Source organism: Cupressus sempervirens, chromosome 5 (genome assembly GCF_028749045.1).
Source record: "Cupressus sempervirens isolate cs-2001-9-10 chromosome 5, ASM2874904v1, whole genome shotgun sequence".
In the NCBI taxonomy this organism is placed as follows: Eukaryota; Viridiplantae; Streptophyta; class Pinopsida; order Cupressales; family Cupressaceae; genus Cupressus; species Cupressus sempervirens.
In genome coordinates this window covers 302,276,356-302,302,127 of record NC_143122.1, presented here as the reverse complement: position 1 = coordinate 302,302,127, position 25,772 = coordinate 302,276,356, and the positions used below count along the sequence as shown (strand labels likewise).

Below are 25,772 nucleotides of genomic sequence, written 5' to 3'. Positions count from 1 at the left end.
GATTGGTTGGACATTTTGGAATTGATATGACATTGAGTTTGCTGAAAGAGAAGTATTATTGGCCACAGATGTATAAGGATGTTTAGAAATTTGTGAAGAGTTGTGGAGTTTGTCAAGTTGCAAAAGGAATAAATCAGAGTACTGGATTGTATACACCTATTTTTATTCCTGAGAAACTTTGGATTGACATTAGTATGGATTTTGTTCTTGGATTGCCTAAAATAGCAAAAGGGTATGATTCTATATTTGTTGTTGTGGATAGATTTTCTAAAATGGCTCATTTTAAACCATGTAAGAAGACGTCAATTGCTGAGCATGTTGCTGAAATTTACTTCAAAGAGATCGTGAGATTGCGTGGATTACCAAGAAGTATTATTGCTGACAGAGACAGTAAGTTTGTTAGTTATTTTTGGAGAACTTTGTGGAAGAAGATGGGTACTAAGTTGAAGTTTAGTTCTACCTTCCATCCACAGACAGATGGACAAACAAAGGTTGTAAATAGAAGCTTGGGTAATTTGCTGAGATTCTTAGTTGGAGATGAAACACATAATTGGGAGATGGTATTGGCACAAGCTGAGTTTGCATATAATAATTTTGTGAATAGAAGTACAGGGAAGACACCTTTTGAGATAGTTATTGGAATGAAGCCTAGAGGAGTATCAGATTTAAGGGATGTTGTTGGTGAAGAGAAGAGAAGTGCTGTAGGAGAAGAATTTGCTGATTCTATGGAGTCTTTGCATAAGGAAGTGAAGCTGAAGTTGGAACAAAGTAATTAGAAGTACAAAGAGTGGTGGTAAGTCTAGAAGACATTATGTTTTTGAAGTTGGTGATGAGGTGATGACTCATTTGAAAAAAGAAAGATTTCCGGTTGGAACATACAGTAAGTTGAAGATGAAGAAGCTTGAACCTTGTAAGATCTTGAAGAAGTTTGACAGTGGAAATGCTTATGAAGTTGAGTTACCTGATGACATGGATATATCTCCTATATTCAATGTTGCTGATTTGTATAATTATCATGAGTCAGATGATGAAGTTGCTGTACCTGATGATTATCCTAAGAAGCAGATTGAAGAAGTTGAACAGATATTGGATCAAAGAGTTGGTAAAAGCACAAGAGGAAAAGAATACTATGAATATTTCATGAAATGGAAGAATAGACTAGTTGAAGATGCTACATGGATTTCTCAATCTGAGTTGGATTCAGCTCAGGTTGTGACACTTGCATGTTTTAGGAGAATCATTTCTTTCTACCCTAGTTGTCTGATGTAGGAGCATCATAGGTTGACATGTTATTTTACTCATTTGTGTTCATTGTGCCAGTTGTTGCCAAGTTCCAATCATTGCCGAGTTGCAGCAATTGTCGAGTGCCAGTAATTTTGCAATTTAAGCCGAGTTGAGGTTATCCCACGTCATGTTAACACTCGGGTTAGCGTGTTATCCCATCTTGCTTTGCAGTGTGTGCCGAGTTCCATAGTGTGTGCCTAGCTATCCTTCATGTACCAAGTTACTTAGTGTATGCCGAGTGACTCTTCATGTGTCGAGTTTTCCTGTTTATGCCGAGTGTTAGTGTTTTGGACTTGTTTTCTGCGTTTTTGGGTGTGAGCCGACTTGCGGTATTTATTTCGCTTGCGACATTTATGATAAGATCTTTTCTTGGGATGTGTCCATACCATTGTTGGGTCGACCTTTCTATTATGTAATGTTCTAGAATGATCTGTAAGCCATTTTGGCAAGTATAAATAGTGTGTTTAGGCTTAGAGTTAAGCAAGCGATTAGGGATTTTGGAAAGTTAGTGGCATATGTGTTTGGAAGTGCGAATTTGAAGCTGGATCTTAGATCTTGAATGTATTTTGAATATGGCCGTAATCCAGAAGGCCTTACAACTAAGCATGTATGTTGATCATTTGATGAATCAATAAAGAATATTGTTCTCTTTCTGTGGTGTTGTTTTCCTTGTGTGTTTGCTTCCGTTGTGTTTACTTTGCAAGGTTGGTTTGGATTGCTGGGTGTGCCTTTGGCCCTAGTTATTCTTTGCCCTCCATGCGTCAGAATCATATTTCTAATGTTATCGAAATATAGCATCTAATTTGGTTAGTATATGTTGATATCCTTAAATATGCCTTTTCTGAGAATATCATATTGAGATGATATCTCTCTGTATTGCTTGAGGATAAGGTGTGTTAATTCTATAACAATCCTCCATAGCTAAGAGGGAGTGTAAATGTCGTAGCTTCAGTCGGATTGATTTAACCACAAGAAACATTGTAATGATTATCATTTTGATTAATAATCATTAAACAATTAATGTGTGTGTGTGTATATATATATATATATATATATATATAACAATTGTCAAATTATTACTAATCATAAATAATGAAACAATATGTGTTAATTAATGGACATGGGATATGCGTCTCCATGTCATATCCACAATATAAATTCAAGAGAGATCGCTGCCTTTGGAACACACAGAAATTACAGAGTGCATTTGCAGTGATCCTACTTTAACATTATTATTGTTATGTTTTAATGAAGTATGTACTGATGCGTTAATGGTCATTTAGGCATATTTAGTTTAATTATTTCATTTCCTTTTTAATATTTAGTTAACAGTTGTTTTGTTTAGAAACATCGTTTTATATTTTTCTATTTAAGGAGACAAATCTCCATTGCTTGATGTTGAAATATCAAACTGTCAAGTTTTATAGCATGGTATCAGGTTTGGTGATGGGGTATTTTAAAGATTTGATAGATTTTTTGAAAGAAAAGTTTGTAGCCCTTTTCCTTCTGGAATTTATTCCACAAAATTTTCCCCTTTTCAATGATAGAACAACTTTGAAATTTGAGGGATTTTGAAGGTTTTTGATCTGCAAGCTTTGTGGTTTATTTGGTAAATTGTGGGGAATTGTCATCTGCATTTTCTGTGGGATTTTTAATTCATTTTTGTTAAAGAATGTTGATTTTCATTCTGCACTACATTTTAAGGATTTGAGAAGGGTCTCAAGGTGTTGTTACTTTTTTCTGTAGATGCAGTGAAAGTCCAGGTCGTTTTACATTTTGGAACCTGTGTTATGCCTGCATGTCACTGAAGATGAGTCAAAAGTTTTTTTCTTTTGCTTGCGTTTGTTGTGGCATCTTTGTACCCTTCCGGACCTTTTTTCACTCTCGATGAAAATAGTACAACTTGCAATGATGTTTTTTTGGGGTCATTTTTTGCAATCAAAACACATCCATTTTCTGTGAATCTTCTGGTGTCCACCTTCTTGGCCCACGGTCTCTTGCAGAGCCTGCACGTCTTCTCTTCTCTACATGCACACATCTGATGAGAGTTTTTGGTGTCATTTTATAGCCCATGCGACCCCTGTGTTTCAGTCCGTGGGTTTTCTCAGATTTTATTTTTTTCCTACAATTTTGGAGGGTGTTGGGATTTTTTATGGTGGTTTGATTTGCATGATTTTGGAGACAAATCGTGAGTTTTTGTGTTTTACAGAGCTGACTATGATTTTCGGTGGCTCTGTGTTACTTGCAGTTCATTGTACTAATACCTACGGTTTTTTTGGCTCTTGAATGAGGTTTGTGTAGGTTTTTTATGTAATTTTATGCCCTAGAATTTTTTAGGGGTTTTAATTTTTTCCCTTAAAAAAATCATTGGATGGTTTTTAATTGTTATATTAAAAAATTTATTTGGTGGGTTTATGATTTTTCAACTTTAAAATTTTTCAGTGGATTTTACATAATTTTTCCCTAGAAAATTATTTTGGTATATTTTATCATGCAAAGTTTGATGTTTTGTGGCGTGAAGGATTCTCTTATGGGTTTTAATAAGTTTTCCCTCAAAAATTCTTGTAGTGTTTATAATTTTTCCACAAAAATTATTGTGGGTTTTGTGTTTTTTTTGCCGTAAGAATTATTTTGTAAAGAGTTTTACTGCTTTTCCTCAAAAATGAGGTTTTGGATAATGATCCATGTCTCAAATTATGTGTCTTGGGTTTTGATTGATTTTTTTTCTTAAAAATCGTGTTTGGTTTTCTTTGGCTTTGTCCTCGAAAGTTGTTTTTGGGTTTGCATGGTTTGTGTCCTCAAAAACCATGGGGTTATCTTTTTTTCATCAAAAAATATGTGAGGGCTTTTATTGCTATTTCCAGGAAAAATGATGTTTTATGTAGTTAAGTTTCAAGGTCTGGCTATTTTTCCCACAAAACTATTGGTTTCTTACAGTCTATTTTGGGTTGCATGTGGAGTTGCTAGGGCGATCATTTGCAAATGGTTTTTTGCAATTGTTTGACAGAATTGTGTTTGGAGGGTTTGCCAATCTTTTCACCGAATCGTAGTTTCAGGTTTCAGCAGTTGATCTCAGAGGGATAACTTTGTTACCCAAAATCAGGTTGGATGGATTCTTGGTCATTAACATTTTGGAGATCCAGGGAGGTTCTCAGTAGCATAATAATGTTCTGTTGAGAATGGGTAGCCTTCTTTGTATTTGTGACCAAAGGATATTGTGTCTTTTGTAGGGTAGTTATTGAAATGACCATTAAGGGACGGTAATAAAGTATGTAATTGTTAATTCTAGGATCGTTTCTGCAAATGTACTAATAATGCCATTGATTGATTATCTTCCAAATGCAGATTTGAGGACTCATAAATATGAGAGGAGGAGACATGTCTCTACGGTTAAACATCACTAGCTAACATATTAATAGTAATATAAATAACCATAAATATTACTCATCTTAAGCATGTGTAATATTAATATGCTAACTATGTATGTAATATATTATTCTATAATAATATATGATATGTATTATTATATTATTATATGATAATATATAATGTATAATATATATATAATATATATTATGAATATAAGATATTTACCATCAACAATGTATCTCAAGATAAAATCAATCTGACAGAAGCTATAACCTCAACAGTAATGTTATATTGTTGGCCATTTAGGCAGACTTAGTTTTATTAGTATTCAGTTAATGATTGCTTTGTTTAGAAAGATCGTCTTGTATTTCTCTATATAAGGAGATGAAATCTCCATTGTTTAATATCGCAATATCAAACTACGAAGTTTTATTACTAGTTTGTACTTTGTAGTGCTTTTTTAAGTAGTTGGGAATTGAAGTATTGTTCATTTTAGTATTATTTCTGACTCTCTGAGTGTTTCATAGCTGGGTGCCTGAAACTGTGTATTCATTTGGTAGATTTTGTGAAAAAATGAATTATCTGGTTAAATCACCCTTCTCTAGGAGGGTAGTACAATTTGCCTTGGTAGATGGGGTTTATAACAGGTCTGAAATTTGCAACTTAGTTGCTTATTGACATCAATCTTGGGTGCCTAATAATATCGATTGCTCTTGTCATTTGACTGCTTATAATGGCATTGAAACATTTAGGAGAAACCCTTTCATGTATTTGAAACTTTGAAGACTATCCCAGGTCTGATTATGTTTTAAATCTGATGCGTAATGCTATGTAAGAGTTTGAGGAAGTTTGTATGAAGACTTGTTATAATCAGCATTTTATCTTCTATGTCAGGTTGTAAAATATCATATTTTATGCTTGTTTCTTATCTTGAATGCAATCTGAAAGTAAACATCAGAAAACTCTCTTCGCTCGAAAAAAACTTGCAGACAAACATAGTTAAAGAAGATCAAGGGTGGTTATTGCAGATCATTGCTTTACTTTTTGGCCTCATTCTATGTCTGACTGCCTCCATGCATTCCACAAGGTGTCAATGACCATAGAACTCAGTCTTTTCACACCTTCGCAAGTTGTCTTAAGACAATGTGTGGGATGCAAATTGTGTGTAAAATTAAAAAAACAATTTTAAATTACCTTCAACAACTTCAAGTTGGATGGTGTCCTAAATATGGCTTGTGACATAATGATTAGTCACAAACATTTGAATCTTCTCTCTCTTTGTTTCAATTTCTGAGCAAATCTTTTGCAATATTTAGTTGAGTGGAGTCCACATGTTGTTCAAAACATGTGACTATTGCATGTACCTGGTTTTTCCTTGCGAACCCCAGGTCTCGGTCTAGCTCTTCTGAAATATGGGTTTGGATGTGGCTTGTTGTGGGTTTGGACAAGATCTGGCTTGCCACACTTGGTCGTAAATTTGGCAAATTTGCCAACCCCCATAGGACCTGAGTCAAATTCTCCATTTTTTTAACATTTTTAAAATTGTGATACTTCTATCAGGATTTAACTGTGTAGTTTTTTGAGTCAAACTAATTGACCCATATTTCATGAGTAGTGATTCTACACGAACCAATATCTCATGAGAATAAATGGAACACTTAGCACTCATTGGATCTCGGTGATACTCATAGAGGAGAAGCACAGAGACTTCTCGGGAGGTCACCCATCCCAGTACTACTCCAACTTGAGTGTGCTTAACTACTGAGTTTCCTTCATGGTTAAACCCACTCTGCTTGCAACCCCATTTGCAAAACCTTCACCAAGTGTTGTGCCTTATGAACCATTTATTAGAAAGCCCGTTAAGGTCATCAATTGATAAGTAGGAGACAATTTCCATAGCTAGTCAAATTGTGATATTGTTGTTAGGATTTAACTGTGTAGCTTTTTGAGTCAAACTCATTGACCCATATTTCATGAGTAGCAATTCAACACGAACTCATTGACCCATTAAATTTTTTTTTTTACTTTGTTTTGGTTTGTTTTTATCAACTTGACCTTTTGACCCTCAAATAGACCATTAGAAAGACTAGAAAGGGGAAATCTCTTTCATTTGTGTGTTTGTGAATAGAAAACAAAACTTCTAGCTTCCATTGCCGAACTTTCTTGTTTGCTTCCTAGTGCTCAAGTATTGTTGAAGGGTGATTGTTGCACACCCTAAGTTGGTTTATGAGCTATTCCTACATGGTTGCAAGTGTTTAGGATTCCTCAAAGACATTGCAGAGCAAGATTTCAACCAGAGAGGTAGGTTTTTGTTTGTTTGCTTAATTTATCTTTGGTTTTTTTAACAAAATTGAAGAAACTCTCTAGTTTTAATTTTATTTTTTCATTTTGGTTTGTGGCTTTGTATGTTGTTTATAGTTTAATAGAATGGCAAATGCTTCTTCTAGCTTTAGAAACTCCTGGTTCAAAACAGACCCAAGCTTTCACTATGGAAATATTTGGAAATGGGTTAGCAACTACTAGGTGGAAGAGGCCACGTTTGGAGTTATAGCGATTGCAACGAGCAATATAACATCTCTTATAGTCGAGTGGACACATTTTTGCGCTTTATTCCTTAGAAAAGGCATCGAGTTTTACTGTTAACCCAAGAGTTCTTCTGGAGCCTCAAAGTAAAACCTTCTTGCAAACTTTTTTTGTAATGAAATGTAGTCTATTGTAGTAAAATATATTGAAGAGAAAAAATAAGCAGATGAAACAATTGGGGATGCAATTTAACATCCTTTGGACAAGTCTAAAAGTAAAAAAGGATTGAGGGTCTCTATGACACCATTTTCCAATCAAGAACCCGTAGATGGCCATCCATTCTTGCATAAATCCACAAGATCCTGTGTCAAATAAGAGAGCAATAGGGCCCTTGGAAATGACATTTCACAATGAGGTGAGAGACATTATTGAGCAAGACATAGCAGAGATGCCTCTATGCAAATTGATTGACATTTAATGTTGTTTGCTCACCGAATTTTCTTGGTATATTTGTGTTTATGAGATGAGTTGCAATGATCAAATAAAAGAATTTAAGGCAATGATCAAATAAAAGAATTTAAGGGAAAAATATGCATCGGGGGGCATTTTTAAGTATGAATTTGTTCTGGTAATAAAGGTCTTTTTCGGGTGCCTGTGTTGGTGGGTATGCATGGGTGGTATCTTAGACAAACTCAAGGCTTCACCCAGACCAGACCCAGACCTGGACTTGACACTCATCCAGACCCACACCAGAACATTCTGCAAGGACCCGGTAACTTAGTTCTAATTTAATGGTTGAGTTAAATGTGGGATTCTATAAGAAGGATTGGGTATTAATTAATGCTCGATAATGGTTTACTTGATGGATGACTGTTACTGCATGACTGTTTCTTTGTTTATCTCTTTAATCTTGCTGCATGACCTATAGGCTGCATGAGACCAATTGTAGTAATTATGATGTTGGAATATAAATCTATTGTTATCAAAGGGGTGCTGCTATAGAATTACTTTGACATGTGAGACATCAATCCATAATGGTTGCTGCACAAAGCAAGCTTGGGGTGGGGGTTGGGGGGGCGCGGGGAAGAGCAGCTGATAGACATTGCCATAGGGATTCTGCTATTGAAGGCATGCTGACAGTTTTAGACGAGGACAATCTCTACAAAATGGTTAATAGTTATAAAGAATGTTTGTGACAGCAAGGTAGAGATAATCCTGCTGAGTGTTGTGAGTGAAAGCTTGTTAAGGCAGGCTAGGCTTTAATAATGGTGGTTATTATTGCCTTGATAGTTCTGTATTTTCTCTGGAGTTAAGAGTATTGGTGAACTATAATGAAGGTGTTAATCCACAGCTTGATGTGTTGGGAACCTAGTAAAGAGGAGGATTTCCTGCTATACTTGAATCAGTGTATATGTTGCATTTCTTGCAAAATCAGTTCTTACAATCTAAAAAAACTGCCATAGCACCTTTATGCTTGACTCATACGTACATGTACTAATTTTCCTTTTAATATTTAAGCTGTTGATTCATATAAGTAATGTCAGTTTGTGTTCAAGTTGCAGAATGGTTAGGAGAAATTGTTGTAAAATTTTCTAATTGTGATATAGATCTAATCAATACTCTCATTAATGAATTCCAATGTCTTTTTTTGTAGAAAACTCTTCAGAAGGAGAGACACAGGCAAGAACAAGCTGCTGCTGCAAGAGCTAAACTGCTGCGTGAAGCTGAAATTCTTCGTCAGCGTCTTCAAGAGTGTGGTGTAGATATTATTTCAAAAGGGGGAGATAAATACACTGTAAATGCTGCTTCAACATCAGAGGCTGTAGATCTCCTGGCTACATCTGATAATCGGATTGGCCTACTGCTTGCTGAGGTAAGGAAGATTGAAAGCTATACCATTTTCTCTCAGACTTTTGTGGTTTAATCATCTTTTTTCATACTAATATGAAAATGTAGATTTTGATCTAATGCTTATAATAATTCTTATAAAGTTATAAACTGAACATATATTTTCCTTTTGCAGGCAATTCGTTTTAACTCAAAAATTAATATTTGAGGCTATTTATCATTCACTTCCAGAACCATACTCCAAAAGAGTTACCCTTATTTAATATTTATTATAATTATGTATCACATGTGCTAAACATTGAGATCATCATGCCTGAACTAACCTCTAGTATTGTTGAATTCTTTTTGTCTTGAATGTAGCTGAAGTTTTCTTGATAGTCCTCTGCTTTGATTTTATCATCACATGGTTCAATTTGTGCCTCATATTTGTCTTAATGCTGTTCGTGGACATTTAGCTATGCTCTGGAGTCTGTGCAGATGCATCCCTGCCAAATATGACTTTCTTCTCGATAATAGATGTTTTGGGGATGTGGGGACAGGCAGCAAACATTCCCACCCCATCCCTTATTTTGCAAAACAATTGGAGATGTCCCAGTTGCATGCAATTTTTTAGGGGATGTCTGGATACATTAGCAGATATCCAGGCACATCTTAGTTAACTTAAACAAAAAATTTACAACCTTTCAAATAATATTGGGTTTATGACATGTGCATCTAAGATCTACCGGAAAGAAAACTAATAAAAGAGGAAAAAAATGAAGCAGCATTTATATTTATTAATCCTTAATCAGTCAAGATTAAGTGCAAAGGTCATGCCCCACACTAGTAGATATCATGGCCCATAAAACTATGAACACTGACCAGCATTAGCAAAATCCAAAACCTTATTGCCTAACAGAGTTTTGCAACCCTCAGATTTATCTTAAGACTTCCTGTCATAGCCTAGACCTTTTTGACATGAAGTAGAATCACAGCACATTCATCTTCTATGCTGTACCTATCCCATCAAACCTGAAGCTTTGTTGTTGCAGAGTTACACGACTCCACAACAATTGTAACAATTAGTCTGACCAAGAAATAGGGCAATAATTAATCATGATCACAACATCTACAAAATACATCCTCTGCAATCTTCATAATTAAAGTCACAATCAAGTACTATCTTGTTTCATGCATTGGACAACCTGTTCAGTATACAAGGATGACTACTAACAAAGTTGGCATGTACAATCTTGCTACTGTTGAATATGAGGTAAGTCATAGTTGGCAGAAATTGTAAGTTTTGTAATGCAAAATTGTATTGATTATGCCCTTCATGGACAAATCATTGAACAATCCCATATATTATGCCCTTCATGGACAATTCATTGAACAATCTCATATATATATATATATATATATATATATATTAGTATTTCTGATTAAGAGACATTGTCTTGTAATTTCTTATATATGGTGCCTCTTGTCTCCATTGTTAGTACATCGAATTACCATTTCATGTGTCTGAGCCCATTATAGTTTTTGGCAAATTTTTTCCCAAATAACTTTATAAAAGTTTTTCAGATGTTTTTTGTTCGATTTTTAAGCAAGAAAAATCATTGGATCTGCTGCAAACTCGAGGGTTCCTTCTGCAAAGGTCATGTGCTGATTTTTGCAATAATTGCATATTATTTTTTAGGGTTTTATGAGCTTTTTGATTTTTTTTTCAAACTCATGTTTGATTGCTTCTTCTGAAAATCACGGTGTTTGCAGCTTGCGTTTCTTTTTGCATTTTTTCGCACATCATTCTTTTCTTAGGCTCAACTGAAATATTTTCTTTGTGTTGTTTCTTAAACTTTTTTATTTCATGGTCAACATTTTTAGCTTGCGGTGGTTCTGCAACTCACTGTGACTAGTATTTGTACTGCATTAGTTTTTGGCATCATTACTTAGACGAGGGTCCTTTATTCCCACGAAAGCTTCTGCATATTGTGTCTCCTTTTCACAACATAATTCTTTGGATTTTCAAAATTTGGTGGCTAAGGTTTTTTGGCACAAAACTGTGTCACCTCTGTAGTATTTCGCTCTCAAGCACCTTGGAAGTTGTGCCAAAAGAGTTTGACTAATCTTGATTTGGAAAATCAGCTTTTTCATAGTTGGTTACTACAACTCTATTGGCCACATTTTTTGTGCATTAGAAAACAAGAGGGATGGTGTCATTGAGTTGTTATATGTCTGAAAGCTACCAACTCTTCAATGACCAGAATTACAACACATGGAAATAGTGCATGGTTGTGATTTGTGACTACTGGTGCTTGGATTAGATTTTACTTGGTAAGGATGCTTGTTCCCTAATGACAAGCAAAGACTAGGGAAAGTTTGATTAGTGCAATTGGGAAGCGGTTATGCTCATCAAGTTATCAATCACCAATTACATGCTTTGAGAAGTGCCATCTGGCTGGGTAGTTGCAGAGGTTTTGATGCATCTGAAGAATCTCCATCAATAGTCAGTCAAGGGCAGAGCATTCTATTTGAGGAATAAGCTGTTTTAGATCATGATGGTGATAAGATGTCCATTCAGGAGCATCTACGAAGATCAAGGATATTTGTGATCTGCTGGAGGCCTTTGGTTGCAAGATGGAAAAAGAGATATGGTGGTCATAATTGCAAAAAGCTTACCAGGATCTTACGAGCACTTCATTGAAACTCTCAAAATTATGTCCACCAATGTTGATCTAAAAGTTTGATGCAAACCATGCAACAAGCTTTGGGAGAAGCAACTAGACAACTATTGTGGGACATGCGTTTACTGCCAAAGACAAAGGCAAATTCTTTCAGCAAAAAGGACAAGGAAAACTTGAGGAGAGTTCCAAGAAAGTTATCACACATCATTACTGTGGTAAGCTTGGTCATAGGAAGCAACAGTGCAGCAAATGGTTGGCTCATGAAAAATCCGACTAGGGATGGCCTCAACAAAAGGACCATGTTGCAGAGTATACTGAGCATGTGTCTGCCTTCTATGGGTTTAAAGCTTGGTCGTAGGAAGCAAAAATTCAGCAAAGGGTTGGCTGATGAGGAGTTTACAGTTGTCGACAATGACAATGTTCATATTGCATCTAGATGGAGAAATCTCATATTTCTCAACATATACTATGTTTCAGTCATAAGGCTTAATTTTCTCTCTGAGTCAGATTATGCGAAACAGCCCAAAGTTGTATATCTTCTTTAGTGGGCACAACTGTCTTATTGTTGATAAAGAGTCTGAGAAAAAAAATGCTACAACGAAAATCATCAAGCCTATTAACTGACTGATGTGGATGCCGATTGTCTCACATTCAATGTAGATGTGGTTTTTGATGAAGGTGGTTCACCCTTCATGCTTTTTTCTCCTATCCAACATCTTGAAGGTCATCCTTGGTAAAGAAAAGATTTGGGTGCTAGGCTTCCATTAGCTTCTCTTGAAGGGAGGGATTCTAATGATTCCAAACTTGAATTGGTGAAATCACCTTGACATGGCATTGTGCCACCAGTTTTTGCTTGGTATAACCTGGAGTGGCATCTAGATGCATTTATTCCACGCAGCCGAAGTTATGATGATTGTCTTGATTTGGAGTAATATGATTATACTCTCTGGCCGAAGGGGTGGGAAAAGCTAATTGGTGATCTTTGAGATGATGGGCTAGTTGAGTGTAGATCATCCAGAGGCAAGAGCAAGAAAAGCACAACCAGTTTTTCTCTTATGGCTAGCATTTAGAGTGTTTGTGATCTGCATAATAATTCAAAGGAAAAAGGGATACTTAATTGGAAAAGGCTATGAAAGTTGAGTATCATAGTCTTTTGAAGAATAATACTTGGATTTTATTAGATCTTCTACCAAGGGAAAACCCATTGGTTGCAAATAGCTCTATATAGTGAAGTACAAAGACGATGGAACTCTTGACAAATACAAAGCTTGGTTGATGGCTAGGGCTTCTAGTAGAAAGAAGGTGTCAATTATGAAGAAAACCTTTTTTCCTATAGTGAAGATGAGCTTTATCCAATTGGTTCCAGCCATTGCGTCACATTCTGGTTGGAAAGTTCTTTAAAGTGATGAAGAGTGCCTTACTTATTCCTCAATTGTAATTTGGAGGAAGAGATCTTTATGTCGCAGCCTCAAGGTTTCAAGGTTGTAGGTAAAGAGCACTAGCTTGCAGACTAGTATAGGCTCTTTATGGCCTAAAGCTGACCCCTAGGGCATGGTACAACAAAATTTGTACCTACTTGGTGTTAGAGTGGGGTTGCCTTTGCACTAAAAGACCGATCTGTCAATGCCCAATACAACCACTCAACTTATAATACATAGGAGGTGGTTAAGCCCTTGTCACAAATCCCGAGGGGAGCGCTGAACAAATTTCCAACAATCTCCCCTCAACGTTACTCGAGGGTCTAAGGATTTGAATCTTTGACCAAGCTCTGATACCACTTGTTGGAGTGGGGTTGCCGCTGCACCAAAAGACTGATCTGTCAATGCCCATTACAACGACTCAACAAATTTCCATAGGAGGCAGTTAAGCCCTTGTCACGAATCCTGAGGGGAGCACTGAACAAATTTCCAACACTTGGTTGCACAGGGTTTTAACAAATGTCCTTTAGATTCCAACTTATATGTCAAAAATGCTGGTGATGACATCATTCTTCTTGTCATCTATGTGGATGATATCATTACTAGTAATGGGGCATAATTGCTTGAGCAAATAAAATTGAATTTGTTTCAGGCTGTTGATATGACTAAGTTGGGGCTTTGGGCTTATTGTCTTTGTGTAGAGCTTTGGTAGATAGGTGGTAGCATTTTCATTTCTTAGTTGAAGTGTGCCAAGAGTTTGCTAGATAAGTTTAGAATGACAAATTGCAACTCTGCATCCACACCTATGGAGAAAGGGTTGACCATATTAGCTAAATCAAATTCATTTGCGGTGAATGAGTCATCTTTTTGGCAACTAGTGGGCAGCCTCATCTAAATTACAACCACTAGACCTGATCTTAGTTATGCTGTGAGCTACGTATCTCGTTTCATGGCAACCCCTAATGTAGAGCATTGGGTTGCAACAAACTGTATATTGACATGTGAAAGAGACCTGACTAACATTCTATACAAAATTAGAAAAGATCCTTGGCTGATTGGTTTTACAGACTCAAACTTGGCTGGTTTTGCAGATGACATGAAGTCTACTTTTGGGTATGTCTTCAATCTTGGTATAGGTGCAGTCACATCAACCAATAAGAAGTAGCAGGTGACAACTCTTTTCTTGACAAAAACTGAGTATCAGGGAACTCTTAAAGCAACATTCGAGGCAGTAAGGCTACAGAGGATGCTTTCTGACAATGTCTCAAGCCGGGCCTTCACCCTTGTTTTGTGACAATCAAGGGGTGTGAAAATTTAGAGCATCATTGTAATTTCATTAGACAACTTGTTGAAGATGGAATTATGATGTTGTCGTATGTTCTAACTGTGTATTAGACTACAAATATCTTACCAACACTCTATTTCTCTATATATGATGTGTGTTTCAATCTCAGAGCTAAGATCATACAAGGGTGGACCCATCATGACTCCATGATTCTCAGTCCTTTCCTTCCTTGGGCTAACCTTTGATTGAACAAGCCCAGAAAATTTTGTATAATTTAGGGGGCAACCTGGTGTAGTTAGTAGAATGACCATTAAGGGAGGCTATTAAAGTTATATTTTTACGTTACCGATTTGGGTTCAGGGACAGATTCGGATACAAGAACCCGGTTTGTGATTTTTTGCCATTATGGTTTGTATGGGTTTGTGTGTATATATACATTGACAAAAAAATAAGACAAATATACATTATTGTAAAACCAAATCATTTTGTAGTATGAATTCATGATGCTTGATCATTTATCAATGCCAAATGTCGAGTCAAAGATATCTGATAAACATAAAAAATTTAAATACTTCTTGTTCCATGCTCACGATTCTAAAGAAATCCATCACATTGGAATACTGAATTACGAAATGAAAATGCAAACTATAGTTCATTAAAGCTCGACGTTGAAACACATGAATTATGAAAGTGTTCATCGTTGATCAATGATCAAATAGAGCTGGATAAAAAATAAAATAAAAAACCATTTTAATTTAGCGCGGGCCCACTTTATTTCACTTTGGGCCGTGGGCCCTGGGGGTATGCCTGGATCCGCACTGGATCCCCCTGAGACCATGCTGGATTTGCCCAGGGTCTGTGATCGGACCAGTGAGTCTGTCTGGATCTGCAGTGGAGCGAATTGGGACAGATCCACAGGTCCAAACATGGACCCTGGATGAATCCAGCATGGACCGCTATGTGAATCCAAACTCAGTTTACACTTGAACCCAGTTTTAGTGTCTAGGGTGAAAATCTGGTAATGTAGTTATATTTTTTATATTTATTAGTTAATAACTTAATAGTCATTTATGTATTTTAAGTTAGTTTAATATCTTTCTATTTTTGCTGTGTTTATGATTGTTTCTGATTTAGAAACATCTTGTAATTTCTTATTTATGGAGCCTCTCATCTCCTTTTTTAATGCATCGAACTACTATTATATTTTTTAGATTCTATATTATGATTCTTAGTAAATCCTGGGCATCCTTATTATCATGATTTTCTCCAAGTTTGAAACAATTAGTTCTGGGATCCATATGCTAATCTACATCTATATCCAGACCATGGGCATTATTTTCTTCATGATTGGGCAGAGTGCAGATGGGTTATATTATCTTCAAATGCCTAGCTTTTCCTCTTGGCTTTCAAACCCTCACAAAAAGAAGACAAACTTTAAATGGACTCATTACAGCTCTTCATAATCCCACAAGTTATGTGATTTAGTCAATGCAAAGTATTGTAGGTGGCCCAAAAGTTTTTGAGTTGTTGAACTGTGGAATGTTATCTGTTTGTTTGCCTGGAATCTTCCCATTATCTGACTTATCTTTGCATACTTGATTCAAACTAACTTGGTAGTATTTCTTCTTTTCCTCATCCTTCCCTAACAGAAAGTTCCTTTCAAGATTTGAAATATAATTGTCAGTTATACTTGGAATATTGAAAACTAACATTACATTATTGAACTTCTGAGAGTTTAGATTTGCTTGAAGTCATCTTGTTGGCCAGCGAAAGCCATTTCCCCTTCCATGGTGCTAACTTCTATTGTATGTTCTTCGCTAAGGCTTTCCATAACTCTGGCTAGGCTTTTTCATCTATTATAGGCATCCAGAATTGGCACTAAGCAATCTGCCCATTTCAAATGCTAAAACTTGCTGATCCTGGGCTAAATTTCAATCATTTTTTAAGAAAGATACTATAGACTAGTGATTATTCAGCTTCTGACCTGAATTTCTTTCATACCAATTCAAGACACGTATGGAAGCTTGAGGTTCCTGTATGAAAGCTTCACCAAACATTTTGTTATGCACAAAATACAGATACATAATTTGATCTACAATCGAGGTAATTTTCAACTGTTAGATACTTAGCCTTTTCCACTTCTTTTCTAAAAGTTCTAAGGCATCAGCTAGAATAATTAAAAAAGTCCGTGATAATGCATTGCCCTTCCTCGATATTTTATTTTGCTTGTAAAAATTTCAAGTATCTCATTAACTAAAGCAATGTAGGCTGTAGAAATGCAATTCTTTGTCCTCCAATCTTGATTATGTCCAAATTTCTCAAGGGTTTTCATTGAAAATCCTCACCTATTATAAGTCTTGTACATATCGCCTTGTAACAACGTGCCATTCGTAGTTATTTTTTCTGCTGATTCAATATTATAATGTAACAGTCATGCCATTTGAGATTTCCCTTGTTGCCGCAAAGTCCTGTTTTGAAATAATTTCCAAGCACTTTATTGACTTGCATGCCATAGCTTTGGTTAACATCTTAAAAGTGGCATTACATAAAGCCATTGGTAAGCATCAACATGCTCTCCATTATGTTATTTGCAGAATGAAGGTGAGGCATGTGGAATGACAACATTTGAGTACTGTCTTTCAAGTTCTCCACTGTTCGACTGCCATCTATACATCTTGAATGATATGCTGGTTTTTTTGGGAAAATGCTGCTTGAAATACATCTTGAAAGTGATATGTTTCATTAGAGCACTCTCTTTGTTCATCATTAAAATGTAGGAAGATAGATAGATAGATAGATAAAATTTTAACGTCCACGAGGCCAAAAATAGCCTATGGGACAGCAAGACAACTCAAGCAGACTGAAGTAGCGCTGTTCGCCTCTTGTGTAGACTAATGATGAGCCCCCCCAATTTCTCAATGTACTCTTCGTTGAACAGGTTATGCCAAGAACTGTCACATATAGTATCCGCAAACTTATCCCTGCTATCCTTGTAGGCCTCACATTCTAGAATAAAGTGCTGTTCAGTTTCCACTTTACCAGAATTGCAAAATCTGCAAATTCTCTCTTCCCAAGCCTCCTTTGGCCTCTTCCAACGCCCGGTCTCACAACGAAGTTGGTGAGAGTTGGTTCTCAGCTGAGCAATAAGAATTTTAGCTCTCCAAGAAATGTTGGCTCCTATGTACACTTTTTCGAGTTGATCACAAGTGGGGTTGAACTCATTTATATAATATAGTTTCTTCCTCCCAATCTCGCTTCCCCAATTTCTCTTGTAGAATTTCTCCATAACAAAGACCTTTATTTCTTTATTACTTGTGGGGCACATATTGAAATGAATATTCCATTTACTCATCCACTTGATGTTTTGTTGCATCCATGTCCTTTTTCGCTTACATAGTGTGTCACTAAAGACAACTTTCGGCCATCTATCCTCTTCCATTTTTTCGATTCTTTTTAGATAGCTTAAAAGGCGAACCATAGCAAGTGCTTCAATAGGCGCAGCCCCCATTTCACTTAGCATGATGTCATATGGAACAGTGCTTTAAATTTTAAACTTGCTTGTAATCAAGCACTTTTGGATTCCTTCGATTTGTTTCCATTGTGCTATAGTAGTGCTGCTGGCCCATAATTCACACCCATAAAGAACAACTGGCAGCACAAGAAGACCGAACAAGGTTTGAATAGTTTTCCAATCCCACAACTCCGCTTCACGGCACCTATTCTGAAGAGCGTAGAAAGCCTTCCATCCACGTAATGTCCTTTTATACCTGCAGCTAGACCAGCTTAGTTTTTTGTTGAAATCGATGCCAAGGTATTTATATTCCGCAACTTCTTCGAGAACACTTCCATTGTAATAAAATTCATGTTGATGCTGTTTTTTATTATTAGAGAAAATCATAACCTTGGTTTCGCTGATATTGACCTGCATCCCCACCATTCTACAAAAGCGCTCAAGAGAAGATAGATGGTCTTGCAAACCACAAGCAGATTTGGCAATTAAAATGAGGTCGTCCGCATATAGGAGTAGCTTTATAACAAATTCCCCTAGCTGAATGCCTTCACGCTCTTGCGTGTTTAACCACTCTTCCAGTTTGTCAATATATAAACCAAAAAAAGTAGGGGATAAAGGGCAGCCCTGTTTGAGCTCGATATCGCTCCTAAAACATTCTGAAATGCCATCTGAAGTTCTGATTTTGACTTTCACCTCTTCGTACATCCTATGAGCAGCAGCTCTGAGATGCCTAGGAATCCCCAATTCTTTCATCCTCAACCAAAGCTTGTCTCTCGGAACGGTATCAAAAGCCTTTTTGAAGTCAACAAAGCAACAAAAAACCTCTTCCTTTTTCTCCCACTCTTTTTCAATAATGTGTCTCAGAGTGACACAGTGATCCACTGTCGAGTGCTTTGGCCTAAAACCAGCTTGCCCTTTAGCATGTTTATGATTTTCTTCTGCCCATTTGCTGATCCTAGTTTCTATCATACTGCCAAAAAGTTTAGCAAAGAGGGGATTGATCATTATAGTCCTGTAGTTGGAGGGATTGTTAACATCACCACTCTTAAAAAGTGGTATTGCAAGGCTGATTGTCCAATCTTTCGGAAACCCTTCTTGGCAGATTTTGTTGAAGATTTCAGTGATGTGCGGTGCAAGAGTTTTCATACCCCACTTCAAATATTCAGCTTGAAGCGCAACAAGGTCTTTTGCTTTGCCTCCACCCAACTTCTTAATCCCTGTCTCTATCTCTTGCACAGTAAAAATATTTGTGGTATCATTGACCAAAGGTGGCTGTCCCACTCCACCCTCTTGTTCATAAAGTTTCTTAGCATAATCAAACCATTGGGTGGTAGTAATATTATTTTCAGTTTGCTTCCTCCTTGGTTGGAGTTCTTTCCAAAAACGTTTGGGGTTATTTCTGCCCAAGAAAATTAGCTCCCCTCTCCTTGTGGACATAAAATCGATTTTTTTCTTCTTTAGGATCTGTTTGTAGGTCTTAATGTCAAGGTTAGTTTTATTTGACTCCCTTAGATTTCTCCTAGCCCTCTTGCATTCCTTATCAAACCATGCATTGGCTGGAAAACAATTAGTTTCAGATTTTCTATTTTTTGCTCTCTTGCATTTTGAAAGAGCCTTGTGAATCAGATTTGATAAATCATGACTATTAACACCATGCTTATACATAGGGTGTCCCATACAAAGTTCCTCAAGAGTAGCCCTGAAAGTGTTACTATTTTCTGAAGTTAACAAAATTCTGCCCTGAGAAGGTGGGTGTTGAGGGCCTTGGATTTTTGCCCCAATCCGTCTATCCTTTGCCCAATACAAATTTACGTATAGTGGTCTATGATCTGATTTGAGATCCCAAATGTGCTCTCCAATTTCAACTTCTTCAATATTGTTATACAAATGCTGCGAACAAATTACATAATCTACCACACTTGCCCCGTTGTATGTGTTGCAAGTGAAATTGCCCGACTTAGCCCATCTAGCCAAACTATTACAGATTATTAGATCAAATGTGCCACACAAAGTGATCAATTCTTCCCCAAAATGATTGCAGCCTTTAGCATCTTCGGATATTCTATCCCATGGATGATTTCTCTCTTCTGTGAGCCAAATAGGGTTATCATTTACTTCGGAGCTGAAAATACTTGCTTGCCAATTTGCTGTCCTAGCATTGAAATCTCCAACGAGAAGGACATCCTCACGTTGTGAAAAAACAGCAACATCTTTCTTTAACGTAGCATAAGGGTCATTGTGATCTAAACCACACTTTTTATAAATTTTAGATACTTGTGGAGCAAAGTAACAAGCTGCAATCCTGAGAAGAGTGTTATTTTTCACGATTTTGAGCCATATAAATTGTTTATTAGAATCAGTCTTTTCCAGCTGAATGACACGACCTTCTTTTTCTTTTACTAGAACCATTATACCTCCATAACCTTTACCATTTCCCGCTGCCTCATTCCACACTGCCATCTTCCAGTAGCCTTCAAACAATGGGGTCTTACATCCCTCATGCTCATGTGTCTCTATGAGACAAATAATGTCTTTGCCTTCCGCAATAGGCCCTAACCCAGGCCCACGTCTCCACGGATAACCTCTGCAATTCCAACAAACTAAACTTAAGGACGCCTGGGTTAAGCTTGATTGCTATTTATTTTGATGCGAAAGACTCAAAGTTGAGTTATTATCGCTAGGTGTGATTATGGATCTTGTTGTATCACTGCCTGTTAAGGTGTTTGTTGTTGCACCTTTGTTGCCTTCTTGCTGCCCTTCATTGTAGCGGTGGCCAAAATGAGCAATAACTGCTTTTCCCTTGAACATCCAAGCTCTTTTGCCTTCATTTCTAGCTGTTCTGATTTTTTCCATTTCCATCCTTCTTTCTACTTGCTGTCTCATAGTTAAATCCTCCTCTAAAATGAAGCGAGAACCCCACAAGAGCTGTTTTTTGTTAAGTAGATTTTGTTTGTCGCTAATGCTGAGCATGACTACCTTGATTGGCCTATTTCTCTCAGCGTGTGGTTTGCCAACCCTCCAAGCTTGGACCTAGCTGGTTATCCAATATCCTGTTTTGAGACTTCTCTATATGGGACCTTTATTGATTGCCAACAAATTTTAATGAGTGACATAGCTTCATTTCTTGTAACTAAGATGTTAGTGATTTTAGGACCATAGGGAAGTGCAGTCATCTCAATTGTTTCAGCTCATTTCCATCACATTCTTTCAACCAACTAGCTCTATATTTTTGAGCCCAAAATATTTCCACTATTCTGAGTACATTTTTTGATTCTGTCAATAAGGTCTGTTCTGTAGAGTGCACCTACTCTGTGAGGCAAGAAGTTACTATTTGTTATTTTTCGAATTCTAATCCTGACTTTTTCTTAAAAGTGTTAACTACCATTCCTTTATTGCAAGTCTTGACTTCCCTCTTAACGAAGTTGCAATTCTATTAAAGATGATATACCTTTTTCAGCCTTTAATTTCCTTGTTCAAATCTGATTATCTTCAAAATTTGGCTGCTCAAATCACATTAGTTCCATTTTAAGAAAAAAATTCTTCAGGCTTACCATTGTGGTCAATCTCCAGTCAAATTGCCCAGTGATAATAACCCACAAGGAGGTTGCAAGCAGAGTGGGTTTAACAATGGAGGACACTCTGTAGTTAAGTGTGCTCAAGCTGGAGTAGTATTGGGATGGGTGACCTCCCGGGAAGTCCTAGTGCTTCACCTTTGTGAGCATCACCTAGATCCAATGAGTGCTAAGTGTTTCATTTATTCTCATGAGAGATGGATTCATGTGTGAATCACCAATCATGAAACATGGGTCAATGAGTTTGACTCAAAAACTACATAGTTAAGTCCTGATAGCAATATCACAATTTGACTTGCTGTGGAAATATCTCCTACTTTTCACTTGATGAGCTTAAGGGGCTTTCTAATGATTGGTGGATAAGGCACAACACTTGGTGAAGGTTATGTAAATGGGGTTGCAAGTAGAGTGGGTTCAACCATGGAGGAAACTCCGTAGTAAAGCGCACTCGAGATGGAGTAGTATTGGGATGGGTGACCTCTTGGGAAATCCCGATGCTTCACCTCTGTGAACATCACCTAGATCCAATGGGTGCTAAGTGTTCCATTTATTCTCATGAGAGATGGATTCATGTGTGACTCATGAAATATGGGTCAATTAGTTTGACTCGAAAACTACACAGTTATATCCTGATAGCAATTTCACAATATATATATATATATATAGTTTTAACTGCTCTGCATGCTCTGCATGCTGTGTATATGTCTCTATGAATCTCCATTATGGCAGTAACCTGCAGGACAATGGAAAGGAAAGTGAACTCATTATAAAAGCCCATAAGGTGCTTTCTTTTGACCTGAATTTGTTCATTATTCCTAGCTCTCAAATGTGTCAAATTTCAGTAAAGGGTAAGCCAAAATTTATTTAACTCTTAGTTGAAAGTCATAATGAAATAAAATTGAATCTCATGCCTTGAGTAACATACTTATTGTCCCAACCCGTAACATCCCCAAAAAGCAGACTAGACATTTCTTGTAAATTTACATTAAAAAAAGAGTTGTTCAATGGACTGAACAGTATTACAGATGAGGAACAAAACCATCGTCACTTATCAGAGACCCAACATTAATTTTTTTAACAAAATTAACAACCATTAAAAGTGATTTTTTGTGTTCTATGTAGACCTAATATGGTTCGAAACTGGCTTTCAATGTCTATTGGAGAAATTTCTTTTTCACAGAGATTGTAGGGTGTCAACAACATTTGAGTGTCAGATAGCTAAGGTAGATCTTTTTACTTGTAACCTTAGTGAAGGGAGATCCATCAGATGTCTGATATTATCCAATATCTCTGTATTGGACCATAGACTAACAAGGAATTCTGCACTATAAGCAAGTTTGTCGAAAAGTGAATAGGTTTTTGTTTTTGAGGTTTAGAGGTAGAAAAGTTTTCTTATTTTATACCCTGATACCAACTTGCAATAATCAAACATGTAACCAAAGTTTGTTAGTTCTTTTGGAGTCCACAACTTAGCCGAATATCTCTTTACCTAAAGCAGAATGTTTCACTAGATGGATGTAGAGCTAGTAAAATCACTTTATTTCCTCCAGAATGTACAATGCCCTGAGAAAAATTCTCGAGCCTACGAATTTCTACGGACACTGAAGATCTGGTAGGTTATTGTGAGAATTTAGGGTGTTTCAATTTTTTTTTGTCTTTGTTTTTTTCTGGCATAGCCAGGCTGATATTATTTCTTATAAAAAATTGTCATGGTTCAGATCCATTTACCTGCAAGAGTTATGCCCTGAATCTTGAGGCCCTTTAAGCCAAAACCACCATTAATCAGTAATAAACAACACTTTCAAGCCAATGTGTGTCTTTTTTATTACCTTTACCATTCAACTAGAAGAAGTTTCTAACCATCAGTGAAATATTTCCGAACTACAACCAATTGGAGGAATAATAAATGCTTAAGGAGAATAGAACTTCCTAACTTACTTGGACTTTACCTGCCAGGGAAAGAAGGTAATCTTACGGCTACCATTTACAATACTTATTTTAAGTTTTCTGATATACTCATTCCGACATCTTTAAAAGACACAAAATAAAATTTATAATTTGTTCATTACTACCTATTCCCAACCCCATATAAGAATCAAGTGCTGAATCCTTCCCGTCATAGTTTAAAAGCTTAAGACTCGGCAAAAACTCAGCAAAACTTCCAAACGTTAATGGATTTTTGCATCAATTAACTGCTTGACAAAGTGGTAGTTGTTAGAGGCAAACTGTTTTTGTAATTAGTAGTGTGTACAAACTAAATGAAGTCATGTAGGAAGTGACTTTAAATGACACAATGTACATAATGGGGTGGAATACAAATGATGTGGATGACTACTGAGAATATAAGCTGAATGATATTTGTTTTATGTTTGATACTTGCAGGCTCAGCTTCTTGCCCAGCAAGATGATGATGGCACCGATATAACTGAGCAAGCAGTTGTGAGTCAAGCAAACACTGGAGTCCATGGAAATGGTAATAAGTTGAATCTGGAAGGGAAAAATGATTCAATTGGCATGGAAGCAGTTGCCAGTGAGGCCATGGTTCGCAAGATGTTGACTGATGTTTTTATTGATAATGCCCAATTACGCAAGGTTGTAAATTCTGTTACACGATCAGCTCTTCTGGAAGATCAGAAAGCTGAAAAAGATGAAGAGGATGAAGCTCCTGCAAGGAAAAGTGTTTTAAATATGTTTTTAGAGAAATGATCTTTGATGTATACAGGGAACCTAGGTTGCCTTGGAGAAACGGGCCTGGATAGTTTTGCAGCTCACGTTTATACTAAACATGGTGGGATTTCACAAATCAAGCATTTCAAGAATCTTAAGCAGTGCACCTCTCGGAAGATGTAATTGTTGGAGCCACTGAAATTTTGGGTCAGTGGTGTTGCCGATTGTATGCTACACGTTCTTCAAAATCATTGAATTTGTACATGTTCTATGTTCTCTGAGATTTGAATATCTGCACTGTTTGTGAAACATTCCAGCTAATCCCCCTCTTATGAAATTGTCACTATTTTATTTAAATGGTGGCAGACAAATACTATTATATCTTTATGAAGAGAATGCTATAAATATGTACGCAATCATGGGTATATGGATTATAATTCATTGAAAATAAGTGGCATTATATCCTAGGAGATTGAAAATGCCAACCTCAAAAGTTGTGTATAGTTATTTGGCTTGAAACCAAAGGAATATAAATTCTGAGTCTCTAGGTTCTAGTTTTGGGCAGCAATTGATGAAAGTGAGATTCTGGAGGATTACTTTGGAGATAACATGTGTATATGGTAACATATTTCTAGGATCAATTGTTTTTGTACAATATTTTTTTCTAGAAAGCAGGTTGACAGGCAGCAAAACTGTTCAACTTGGTTTTCTGTGTGCTAATTTGATCTGATGAACCGGACAATGAAGTCAGCTGTTTCCACAATTCATGGTCATGCAGGTATGCCTTTCTATTGTCATCTCAAAGTGATGGTAAATAATTATAAATTTCTGTGAATGCTCTGTGCTATTAAGTGTTAACATCGGATATCCTAGTCTGAAGCTATCCACAAAGATAGCACGTTAGCAATTATGTATGAGTTTCTGAGAAGATGTTTATTTTTAGATGTTTTCTTGTAAATTTCATTCAGGTATCACAACTGCTAAGCTGACCCATTGGTTAGGTCCAGGCCATCTATATCAATCCTCAGATTCCACTGAGTTGATGCAGACTATCTGGTCCTGCATGATGGTCTCTGTGAAAAGGCTTATTCTTGACCTTTCTGGTTTTACTATAACAGTTTTCTGGATTTGACTGTGTTTATTTTTAGCATCAACGTTTTGGATCACACTCTGTGATCCATCATCGGGATGAAAAATGAGCAAGAGATGTAACAGTGGCATTTGTAATCCTGATGATGGATCATGGAGTGTGATCAGAAACGTTGATGCTAAAAATAAACACACAATCGAATCCAGAAAACTGTTATGGTAATGCAAATGGATTGTGGAAATCTAATAGCTCTTTCTGGTTTTGCTTGTGTTTTCTGCCTTTCTATATGCCGCTGTTTCAAAACTCCAGCTTTGTCTCATACTTTTCCATGGTGCACACCTTTCTAAATCTTTTTGTTAAAACTTTCATGTGGGTAGGCCTTCTAACATGTTTTGGCTCTGGCAATTTGTCCTCAAACCTTTTCTCTTGATAGGGTGTTGTTTAATGTTCAGAGTCCTGACTGCAGAATTACATAGAACTTTTCAGTTCTTATCTATCTGTTACATGTTCTAACTGGTGGGTCGCATTTAGTTTTTCTACCT

At 36.6% G+C, this 25,772-nt stretch overlaps 1 protein-coding gene across 1 annotated transcript in view; it reads left to right on the top strand.

The window, feature by feature from the left end:
* Positions 1-24,708, top strand: part of LOC149555781 (PX domain-containing protein EREL1-like) — a 102,694-nt gene extending 77,986 nt beyond the window's left edge. The window contains exons 10-11 of the mRNA XM_089829940.1: positions 8,831-9,049; positions 23,856-24,708. Coding sequence (XP_089686066.1) covers positions 8,831-9,049; positions 23,856-24,179 — 543 coding nt within the window. The 3' untranslated portion in view covers positions 24,180-24,708. The remainder of the gene's footprint in view (positions 1-8,830; positions 9,050-23,855) is intronic.
* The last annotated feature ends 1,064 nt before the right edge of the window (positions 24,709-25,772 follow it).